The sequence below is a fragment of the Crocuta crocuta genome, unplaced genomic scaffold (assembly GCF_008692635.1).
Source record: "Crocuta crocuta isolate KB4526 unplaced genomic scaffold, BGI_CrCroc_1.0 scaffold35, whole genome shotgun sequence".
NCBI lineage: Eukaryota > Metazoa > Chordata > Mammalia > Carnivora > Hyaenidae > Crocuta > Crocuta crocuta.
Window position 1 is genome coordinate 6,870,902 of NW_027530625.1, and position 11,269 is coordinate 6,882,170.

The 11,269-nt window shown below is 57.2% G+C and overlaps 1 protein-coding gene across 2 annotated transcripts in view; it reads left to right on the forward strand.

Moving 5' to 3' along the window:
- The window catches only part of ASS1 (argininosuccinate synthase 1), a 46,243-nt gene that overhangs the window by 32,657 nt on the left and 2,317 nt on the right, over positions 1-11,269 (forward strand). For both annotated transcript variants that reach the window (XM_077768391.1, XM_077768392.1), the window contains exons 12-13: positions 3,080-3,211; positions 7,776-7,932. In XM_077768391.1, the coding sequence (XP_077624517.1) occupies positions 3,080-3,211; positions 7,776-7,932 (289 nt within the window). The remainder of the gene's footprint in view (positions 1-3,079; positions 3,212-7,775; positions 7,933-11,269) is intronic.

Below are 11,269 nucleotides of genomic sequence, written 5' to 3' on the forward strand. Positions count from 1 at the left end.
GGCCCGCCCAGGTCAGCGCTGTCGAGACTGGCTGTGCCAACGTATAGGTGGTCTTTGAAAGCTTCTGGGTTTTTCCAAGAGGCAGCAAAACCAATAATTAGAAGGCCTGTTTGCAATTCAGTAGATACCAAGATCTGAGCACGCACCGGGATGAAAGACCAGTAAAAGCCTTGGTCAGTATCTCACTTTAGGTAGCTCTTGGAAAATTACCGTTTTCCCGATGATAAAGTTTCTAGGGTAGTTGAAAACTTGCCCCTTTAATATTGTAGCCATCTCCACCATTCTGGAGGCAGACTTTGTTATTGTTGTTTATTTATTTATTCGGGGGGGGGAGAGTGTGTGAGTGGGGGAAGGGTAGAGAGAGACTCCCAAGCAGGCTCCATGCTCAGTGAGGGGCCCAGTGAGGGATGGGGTTGTTGATCCCACAACCATGAGATCATGACCCAAGCCGAAATTAAGAGTTGGACACTAGGGCGCCTGGGTGGCTCAGTTGGTTAAGCATACAACTTTGGCTCGGGTCATGATCTCACGGTTCGTGGGTTCGAGCCCCGCATCAGGCTCTGTGCTGACAGCTGGGAGTCTGGAGCCTCTGTCTCCCTCTTTCTCTGCCCCTCCCCTGCTTGCACTCTGTCTCTCTTCCTCTCTCAAAAATAAACATTAAAAAAAATTTTTTTTAAGTTGGACACTTAACGGACTGAGCCACATGGGCGCCCCTGGAGACAGGCATTTCTAAGTGTTCCACATGTGTCTTTGTAAACAGATGGCTTAATCAGGCAGGTCTTTTTCCGTGGCCCTGGGGGCCATTGGGAGCCACTGGTGTGTGGTACCTTCCTGCCTCAACTTCTGTGCTAAGTTCTCGTAGGTTTTCTGCAGCTCCCCGTTCTCATGCTCTTGGCTTTTCTCAGCCAGCCATCCGCCCCCACCTCCACCCGCCCTTCTACCCTTTCTGGTTTGTGGCCGTGGATGATGGAGCCCATGTGAACCGTGTTTGCCAGAGTGACCGTGAGGCCGAGTGAGGGTCTGAACATCCCCGGGACTCCAGGGCTTGGGGCTGGTGCGTGAACTTGGGCTGTTGCTGTTTTCCTGCTGGGGAGGCTATTCCCCCACCCTCACTCCCTCCCCGGGCTTTAGCCTGCTGTCTGTAAAAGTGGTGTTGGCCCAAGCTGGCATTTTAAGGACTTCTTGGTGGATCCCAGTGTTTCCCGAGGGGCCTCTGCTCACCCCCACAGGGCCTGGGATATGTATTCTATAGGCTGGACTTGTGCAAAAGACCATTTGACCAATGGATTTGCAGCTCAAAGTCAGGACAATGGCACTGGTGATCCGAAAGGGCTGGTCCTTGCCCAGGGAATTTCTGCGACTCCCAGATGGAAAGATCGAACAAGGTTCGAGCAGGTTCTCAGAGGAGGTTCTCAGAGGAGGGCGTTTCTGGCTGGTGACAGCACGCTCAGCCGCATCCTTGTCCCCTTCGGGTTCCAGGGTTGAAAACCACCTCCTTTCTGAATTGGGGGAAGGGGAGGCTTTTTAAAACATTTTTTTTTAATTGTGGTAAAATACGCATCACAGGTACCACTTTCACCGTTATCGAGTCTACAGTCTGGTGGCGGTAAGGGCATTCACATTGTCATGCAGTCTCCCCACAGTCTACCTCTAGCATCGCTTTCTCCTTCCCGGAAAAGGAGAGTCCTCACCCTGTAAACAACTCCTGACCCCCTCCCCCGCTGCCCTGGCCCCTGGCGCCCACCCTTCTGCGTCCTATGAACTTGAGGACTCTAGGGGCCTCGTGTGAGCAGAACCTTGTGGTATTTGTCCTCCTGAGCCTGTGGCTTATTTCGCTTGGCGCGCTGGCCTCCCAGGGTGTCCCCACTGCATCCTGCATTGGCACCTCCCCCCTTCCAGGCCGAATAATATTCTACGGAGCGCACTTGCCACGTTTTGTTTGGCCGCTCGGCTAAACGTGGAAGGGCTCGCGTTGCTTCTGCCTTTCTGGCCGTTGTGAACGACGTGGCCGTGAACGTGGGGGTGCAGATCCTTTCTGTGTTTTAGGGCAGAGCCCGCGTGGAAAGACAGTGGTACGTTTTCAGGCTGACTCGAAACGTGCCCCGTGAACACCGGAATGTTCCGCGGTGGGCAGAGAGGAAGGGATGGGAACACTTACTGCACCTGCGTGGGAACAGCAGACTCAGGGCGGGTTTGTCCATGGTCGGCTCAACGCGCTGCCCTGAACTTCATCCGAGAGGCCGCGCTGCTGGCTCAAGAGAGGGTCTGAGTGTGTGCGCGCGCGCAGTCGTGCCTCGGTGTCCCTCACGTCTCATGCGGGACTGCGAATCAGACCTTTCTCCCTGACAGCGCTCAGCGCGGGGTCCGGTGCCTCGGTGTCCCCGCAGAGACCGTCCGGTCCAAGCAGGTTGTTGAGGAAATGGAGCGGCTGGGCCTGACGGGGTAGGGAGGGGGCTTGAGCAAGATGGTCTTCCCACCACCACCTGGGTCTGGGCCCCACCGCCCGCTGAGCCACAGTCGGGGACCTTTCTCCTCCCAGCCTCGGTTTCCCCACTGGGGCCAGTGCTACCACCACAGGGGTCCGGGCTCTCGAGGGAGCCGCTGGCTGAGGGTGGCCCGCGTGCGCACACATGTACACACGTGTGCGTGTGTGCGCGCAGCTGTCCCCTCCCCTGGCTCCCCCGTGGGAGGGAGGAAGGGGTATTTGGGGCCCTGGGCTTCACCGTGGTTGGTTTAATTACAGGTTTTCAGCCGCGGGCCGGTGGGCACGCGTTGGGAGGGAGGGGGGAGCGGCTCCGAAACCCTGTCATTTTCCAGCGTCTGAAGGCCTCTTCAAAGGGGGGCATCCAGACATTTTCTCCACAAGCCGCAGAGTGGACTGTCGTGGCCCCAGCATGAGCATAATGACGGGAGCATTTTGCGGCAAGCTGGGAGTGAATGGGTCCGACCGGCTTGTCTCCTGTCAGACGAGTCATTATTATTTTTTTTTGTCATTTGCTGACAGTTTGGGTTTCATGCGTTTCTCTCTCTCTCTCTCTTTTTTTTTTCTCTTTTTCCCCCTGCCTGGAAAAATGGCTAGGTATCTACGAGACCCCAGCGGGGACGATCCTTTACCACGCTCATTTAGACATTGAGGCCTTCACCATGGATCGCGAAGTGCGCAAAATCAAACAGAGCCTGGGCTTGAAATTCGCCGAGCTGGTGTACACGGGTGCGTGGAGCCTTCTGCCCTCCCCTCCCCAAGCCGACAGCACCCTCCTCTGGTCCCATGCCACCCGGGGCCGCCCTTGTGAGAGCCCAAAGGATACAGGTGGAAGGGGGTCAAGCGAGGGAAGGGGGCGCTGGCTGCCTTGCCCACTGGGTGTTGAGGGGAATGTATCAGCTCCCCCCCCACCAAGGTGTCCGGCCTCTCTGCCACCTGTGATTCACATGATGTCAGCAGGGCTGGGGAAGCATCACATGTCCTCCCTGGGTGGCCACGCCCAGCACACGCCAGGTGCCAGGCACTGTGTGGGGACACAGCCGTCCCCGGGAGTCCCTCTCAGCATTCCTAGGAGACTGCCAGGCAGCTCTTCGCACAGACGGGGAAACTGAGGCTCAGAGCAAACGGGCCCTGTACAAAATAACACAGCCGGAGGTGGCCTAGCTGGGTCTGGCCCAGGTCGGGCTGTCTCCAGGCAGAACCTGGAACCGCCTCAAGCGAAGGGCAGCCTGCCTTGACCGAGAACTCAGCCCCAGGTCTGGGCGTCGCAGGAGCCAGCTGTAACTAGCACATGCACGGAACGATGGTAGCACGGAGTATGGGTGGGTCTCACCCCATTTTACAGGTGAGACCCGGGTTCCTGTGCCTTACCCGTTGTCTCAGAGATGGAATCCAGGCCCCCTGGCTCTAAACCCACCCCTCACCTTGTGGAAGAGCGGTCCCCAGGTCCAGCCCGTCACCCGTGCTTGTCTTGCCCAGGAAGGAAGCCTAGTTTTTTAGATTTTTTAGATGGTTGGGGAGAAAGTTAATAATACTGTTTGACGTCACATGGAAATGATAGGTCATCCGAATGTCAGTGTCCGTAATAGTTTCCTGGGCACGGCCGTGCACATTGGCTGACATGTCATCGGTGGCCGTGCTGAGCGACAATGGCAAGTCGGGTAGTTGTCAGGAGAAACTCCGCATGACCTGTGAGCCTGAAATAGTTACTCTCTTCAGCGCCCTTTCCAGAAAATGTTCGCTGACCCTGCTCTGTGACATTCACTGTCTCCTTAATGTGAGAAATCACATCAAATAGCCCCTCCGAGCTGTGGCAGGGGACAGGGTGCTGCCGACATCCATGGGGCCCTGGACGTCAGGGGGCCCCGGGAAAGTGAATATTAATAATCCCTACCTGGGATGAGCCTCTGCTGCTCTCTCTCGCTCATCCCCGCCCCCTCCACTCGGAGGTTCCATTTCCTCTGAAAGCTCCTAATCGCTGCAACTCACCTTGGGGTTTCAGGGGGACTCGGTGGTTACTGGCTGGGTGATTTCGCTCTCCCATTGTATCCGGCAGCTTTGAAGCCGGGTCCCCCTCCTTCCCAGGTACAGACAGGTGTTTAAATACCATTGTCTCCTGCGGGCTCTCTTGCTCAGCAGGGTTTGGACTGAAAGGTGGATTCTGGTTACAAAGTAGGAGAGTCATTAAGCATGGCAGGCCCGTGGGGGAGCGCACCTGCCCGGGGCTGCCGGCTCTGAGACCCGGGGCTCCGGGGAGGCCGAGTGGGGGCAAGCCACCGGCCACCACCCTTCTCATCCTAGAAGGACATCACCTCTTGCTGAGGGGCCCGGAGCTGGGCACTCACGGGGATTACCCCATCTCGGCTGCATAGAGGTGAAGACACTTGAATGAGGTTTCACCGCTGATGAGCGGTGGATTTGAGCCCAGAACAGGCAAGCTTCAGANCTGGGGCACAATTTGGCCCTAGGCCGCGGGCTCAGCGCCTCTACACCTGACCCCCAGGGTTGAATCCATGTTTTGTTATCCACTGAGCCGTCCAAATCCCTAACTGAGTTACAGCGATTAGGAGGTTTCAAAGGATTATAAATACTCGCAGTCCCAGGTGCCCCAGGTTTAAGCAGGCTACTCAACCTCCCCGTGCCTCAGTTTCCTCATCTGAAGAGCAGGGATAATAGATGTACCTGTCTCATGGTGAGGACTAAGTGCGTGAACGTTTGTGAAGCATCTAGAACAGTGCTGGCAGAAGGGAGGGGCCACTGCAAAGCATGTTGAAAACTACAAATGCCTGGGATGGTTTCCAAATACAGACGCAGGGACCTGGGGTCTTGCTCTGCCCAGTTATATAACCTTGAGCAGGTCTGCCTACCCTGAGCCTCAGTTTCCCCTCCTGTAAAACATAGGGCACCAGTCCAGGTCTCTTCACAGTTCCTAATCTTAATACCTCAGCCACTGAGTCACTCCACTGTGACACTTGGCTTCCTCCGAGCACAGGTAGGGAGACTGAGGCACGAGGAAGCCCGCCCCACTTGCAGATGCCCCGGTGGCTGACCGCTGTTCATCTCCCGCACCTCACCCCATCCCCAAATCTCCCTACGGGCTTGTACAGAACCCCCCCCGCCCCCCAGGCACAGACCCTGGTCCCAACCCACAGGGTCATCCTGGCAGGACCTCAGCTTCAGGACCCATCTCCTTCAGGGCACAGAAGCTCACCTCCTCTCCCCTTACCTCAGTTACTTCACCGGAAAAATGGGTCTAATCCACAACTCAGAACAGAGGGCCGTCGTCCCAATTAGCTCAGCGCCTGGCCCGGCCCAGCCCCGAGACGCCCCTGCAACACAGCAAGCTCGCTGTCCCTCGCCCTAGGCCGGGTCTGCTGGGACAAGAAATCTGAGAGCAAGACCCCGGTGTGGTAGAGGTGGGAAATCCCGAGATAAAGCCCAGGCAGGTACTCCCGCGTGGGTCCCCCCGGCCCCTATCTCTGGCTCCATCTCCCTGTCTTCCTGCCCTCAAGCTTAGAGGTCTAATTATCCTGACTTAGAAAGATGGCCAAGCCACTGGGGCATGGCAGGGCAGGGGGCGGGGGCCACCAGTGTCCCCTCTCTCGGGGCCAGCATCGGGAGCACTCGTCAGGATCTCACTGTGGCCTGGGACGGCCCCTTCCTCTGCGGGGGTCTCTCTCCCCGTGTGCAGTGAGGACTGGCGGAGGATATTCGAATCTCGAATTAAAATGCTTAGGGCTCGGCCCGCATCCTGTCACTGAGGCCACACAACCCCTGGAGAATGGTTAGTAGCATCTCGTTGTGCAAACAGGGAAACCGAGGGACAGGGAAGTTGGGTTGCTTGTCATTGTGCAGCGGAGGTAGACCCAAATGACAGGTGGCTGGAGAGCGAGGACCCAGTCTCTTTCCCTCCCTGCCTGGCCCTCCCCCACTGCTGCGAGCCACCGGACCCCATCCCGGAGAAGGCCTGCTCCCCTTTCCCACGGACAGCCTCCCCGGTGCCCCCCTGGAGGCCTGGCCTCCAACAATAGCCGCAGACCCGGGGCTGACCTGGCCCTTTATCAGGGCAGGAGATCTCGCACCATCTGGCCCCACAGCTGCCCAGGTGGGCTCACCTTCCCAGCTCCGTTTCAGAGAAACCCTACCCCTGAGCTGTCCCTCCCCCGGCCCTGGCTGTGGGGCCCCCACCCTCCACAAAAACTGCGAGGAGATGGCTGTCTGCAGGTCTGAGCCTGTTGGTGCTGAGATACCGCCCTGGGGATGCCTGGGGACGCCCTGGGACAGCCTGGGGACAGAGCACACCAGAGCACATCGCCTTCCCTGGCCTTAGGGCTCTGGGGGCCAGAGTGTGGAGGAGGGGGAGGTAGCACATCTCTTAGGCACCTCGTGTGCTGATGGATGTCCATCCTCGGATGGGAAAATTCCAAGGTTATCATGAAGCGAAGCTGTTATAACTTGGGGACTAAGGACAGACGCAGGCCCCTCACCATAGCTGGTGTGTGACCCTGAGAAACCTCAACTCCCCTGAGCCTTACTTGCTCACCCAGAGAAGAGAGAGGCTGAGAGTTTTTCTCATAGGGCTGTTGATGCCAATTCAAAGAGGTGAACTTGGCAATGCCTATGCTTCATTCATAAAAATATTTGCGTATGAAAATATTAGCAGTTTGTAGACAGGTTACTGACATCCAGGGAATGGGGGAGGGGGGTATCTTGGCTCTTGGCCAGGACGCCAGTGTGTGGACGCCACACACAATGAGCCCCCTAGTCCTGGGAGGGGATGCTGTGTCATCCCAACCCAAGACATGGGGAAACCGAGTCAGAGAGGTGAAGGCCACACACGCGTGGCCTTTCTGAACCCCAAGCACCACCCGGCTGCCCCTGCTGGGCCCTTCCGGTGCTCAGCCTGGGGTCACACACACACATGAGTCTTACTGGGGGCCTCCCGCCCAGCCGCTGTCCGCTGTCCTCAGAACACTGAGCTCCCAGGGGGCCAGCAGCAGCGTCCCTTCACCGCTGTGTCCCCAGTGCCTGGCCCGTCGCGCTCCCCGCATGTCTGGCATGAGGCAGAGGGTTAGCCCCACCCCTCCTGATCATTGCAAGGGCACCTCCGTCCCCGCAAGAGACCCGCAAGGCCACAGGCCAGGCACACGGGCTTACGCCACAAGTGTGTGCCCTGCCGAGACTCAGCAGCCAACAGGGCAGGCCCACATGCAAGGGCCGCCATGACGGGCCGAGCCATGCGGCTCCCCAGCGCGGTGGCCCCCCCAGCACCCTCCCCCGTTCCTCCCTGCAGGCTTCTGGCACAGCCCTGAGTGTGAGTTTGTCCGCCACTGCATCGCCAAGTCCCAGGAGCGCGTGGAAGGGAAAGTGCAGGTGTCTGTCTTCAAGGGCCAAGTGTACATCCTCAGCCGGGAGTCCCCGCTGTCCCTCTACAATGAGGAGCTGGTGAGGTAGGTGCCTCCACGCTTGCCCCAGCTGGGGAAGAGACCCCCCACGGCCAGGGTCCCTTCTGAGCAGCTTCCTCAACAAAGATGAGCACGTACAGGACATGGAGGAGACAGTCCCAAAGAGAATGGACGCTACCTCTGCTCTCGGGGTCCTTACAAGCTAGATGGGGAGAAAGGCACCTGTCCAGGGATCACTTGAAAGAAGAATGCAGAAAAGGGGGCGTCAGGCTGTGCAGAGGTGCAAGGTACTCTGGATAGAGTGACGGGTGTGGAGAAACTTCCCTGAGGAAGTCACCTTGGAGCTGGCCTCCAAAAGACAGGAGCTAACCAGATGGAGAGGGAGCAGGGGAGTTTCCAGGGAGGTTCTGGGCCTCGGAAGAGCCTAGAACATTCCAGGCACTACCAGAACCCCAGGAGCAAAGGATTAGAGCATGGGGCTCCCGGAGCAGGATCTTAAAGGGAAGGACCCATCAGATCTTGGTTTTCCAAGGTTCCTTCTGGCTGCCCCGGAGGACGGATTTGGGTGAGTTGGAAGTGAGCAAGGGGGAACGGAACAGCACCCCATGGGACTTGCTGGTGGCTGGGGCCAGGCTGATGGTCCTGGAGCCAGAGGAAAGCAGAAGGATGTGACAGATGGTGAAGAGGTAGAATCGAGGGGCACCTGGGTGGCTCAGTTGGTTGAGCATCTGACTCTTGACTTCAGCTCAGGTCGTGATCTCGAGGTTCGTGAGATTGAGCTCCGTTTCAGGCTCTGTGCTGATAGTGCAGAGCCTGCTTGGGATTCTCTCTCTCTCTCTCTCTCCCCCACATGCACTATCTTTCCTCTCAGAATAAATAAATAAACTTTTAAAAAGAAAGAGAGGTAGAATTGAAAGGGCTTGGATGTGCAGGGAAATGGAGAGGTATGGAATCACCTGGCATGAACAGCTGGGCGCACTTTGGTGGCATTTCCTGAGTTGAGAGAATTCTTGAGGAAAGATCGTGCATGTGGATTCAGACACCTTGAGGGTGAGTCCTCTTTGAGACTGAGCGGGAGAGTACCCGGTCGACCTTGGACACACGAGTCTAGGGTAGAGGAGAAATTGGGTTGAAGACAGTGGAGAGTGGTGGACAACTCGATGTTTTCCGAAGCCAGCAGGAAGCCGGCTGGGGGCTGGGATCGGACTGAGACAGGAAGGGAGCCTTGAGGGGCCTTGAGGGACCTTGAGGCCAAGCCGAGGGTGCTGACAAGGACCCAGGATGGGCTGTGTAGCCCAGGTCAAAAAGACAGCCTTGGCCTTTGAGCTGCACCTGCACTCGTGCATGAGACCATGGCCTTCACCAAGGATCAAGGCATCCCCTTTGGAGGTCACCTGGCCAAACCAGAGGTGGGGACAGACAGCACCCCCCCCCTCCAACTCAAATCCCAGGCCCAGGTCAGCCCCTGCGGAGGCCTGTTGGGAATTAGCGCGCGCGTTCTGTTTGGCAGTCAATATTATTTTTCTCTTTCCCTTCTCCTCGCCGTGTGGAGCGTCTCCCCCCTTCCATCCTTCTAAACACTTTATAAGCCATAAATATAACCGAATCAGTTTAGATCAGTCGGGGTAAATGTCAAATTATCTTCTCTCTTTCTCTCTCTGGCTCTTTCTTCCCTCCCCCTCCGAACCAACAGCCTCTAATAATCTGCCCAACCCTTCATTAAGCCTTACAGCCTCACTCAGGGAGATTAAATGAAGAAAGTAAAAAGGGGAAGGGAAAAAAAGAGAGAAAAGCAGGCACATTTATTCTCACTGTGTCTCCGACCATTTCCCCTTTCTTTTTGATTTCTACATCGCTGACTTGAAAGCCCTTGAATGACAGCGTCACAGGGACCAGCGAGGGAGCTGTGAGAGGCAGCAGGGCTAGAAATGCAGAGGCGCAGTAGGTAGAAAGTAACGTAATTATAGAGCAGGTCAGAGCCACTCGAATGAACAAAAATAAAAGCACAGAGGTTTTCTGGAGACCGTCAGGGGAGGTAAAAAAAAAAAAATCATTGTAAACTCTTTTGCCACCGCCACCGCCCCCCCCACCCCACCCCAAACCACAATTTTAAAAAGAGGTTTTCCAGCTCCTGAGAAACACCTCTCGGACTCCTCGGCAGCCTTGCGGGAAGAGTCGGTCCCTGGACGTGGGCCTCCCTCTGCAGGGGCTGCTGGGGCGGGCTGGACGGGCCCACCGGGGGAGGGGAGCGGGGGCCGGGGGATGGGAGCGGGGAAAGTTTGTTTTGACACGTGTATCAAGACGGTGTTGAAAAGGCAGCCGCGCGTGGAGGGGCCCTGAGCCCTGGCTTCTCCGTGGGTGCGCACAGGGGTCCTTCTGAAAGGGGTGGATGGGAGTGTATTTCACAATTTGTGTGTGTGTCGGGGGCGGGGGGGGAGCTACATTTATCATCCAGAGCAAGGTCTGTAACAGGGATCTATGGAGGCTGATGCTTGAGTTTGGTCCAGCTTTTTCTCCACCCAGTTGGGGCAGGGGGGGTGGNCTTCGGCCACCTGAGACCTGGAGGGGCCAGCGGAGGTGAGGAGGGAGGGAGGGAGGGGTGGGAGTTCATGGGCAACTTCACAGCCCCATGAAGGTCAGGGCAAGGGCCCGGTGAAGGTCGGGCCACAGAGCCCGGGTCCTAGACAAGTTGCTGGACAGTGGAGCCCAGAGACCCCAGTTCCTGTTGTGAAAGGTCCACGGCCCACAAAGAGCCAGCCAGAGGCGCAGCCTTAGGGCGGGGGGAGAAAACAAAAAACTGGCAGATTCTCCTCTGCCCCCATCCTTCGCAATCTCACCTCTCCCAGAGAGGGCTCCTGAGGGGACAGGCCGTCCCCTTGTCATTGAGAACCTTGAGACTGCTTTGTCCTGAGGCCAGAGCTCTGGAGACAGGAAGACAAGGGGCTGATTCAGAGCAGGACGCGTGAGAAACGGAGAAGGGACCTCTCCCCACCAGAGGCTTGTGGTGGCTCCGTGGGGACAGATGTGAGTCCACAGCGCCTGAACTTGTCCCCGAAGAGCTTCTCGAAGTCGTGATTAAGGAAGGCAGATGGGCGATTGATTGCTTACGTCTGCCCCCCCGACCCCTCCCCACCCCACACACCGTGGGCCCTGTTCTTTCCTTGGCACCTGTGGGTCCTAGGGGCCCAAAACATACCTGAATAAATGAAGGAGGGAATGAATGATACAGTAGCAGCGAGTGCTTGCCAGGGGCCAGCTACATCATTTCGCGCAGAGCCGAGTAATAACACCGAGAGCCCCGTTTGGCCAGTAAAAGCCTGGAGTTCAAAGAACAGGAGTATTTGCCCCAAGCTCTGTGGCGGGGAAGGGGTGACAGCTAGAA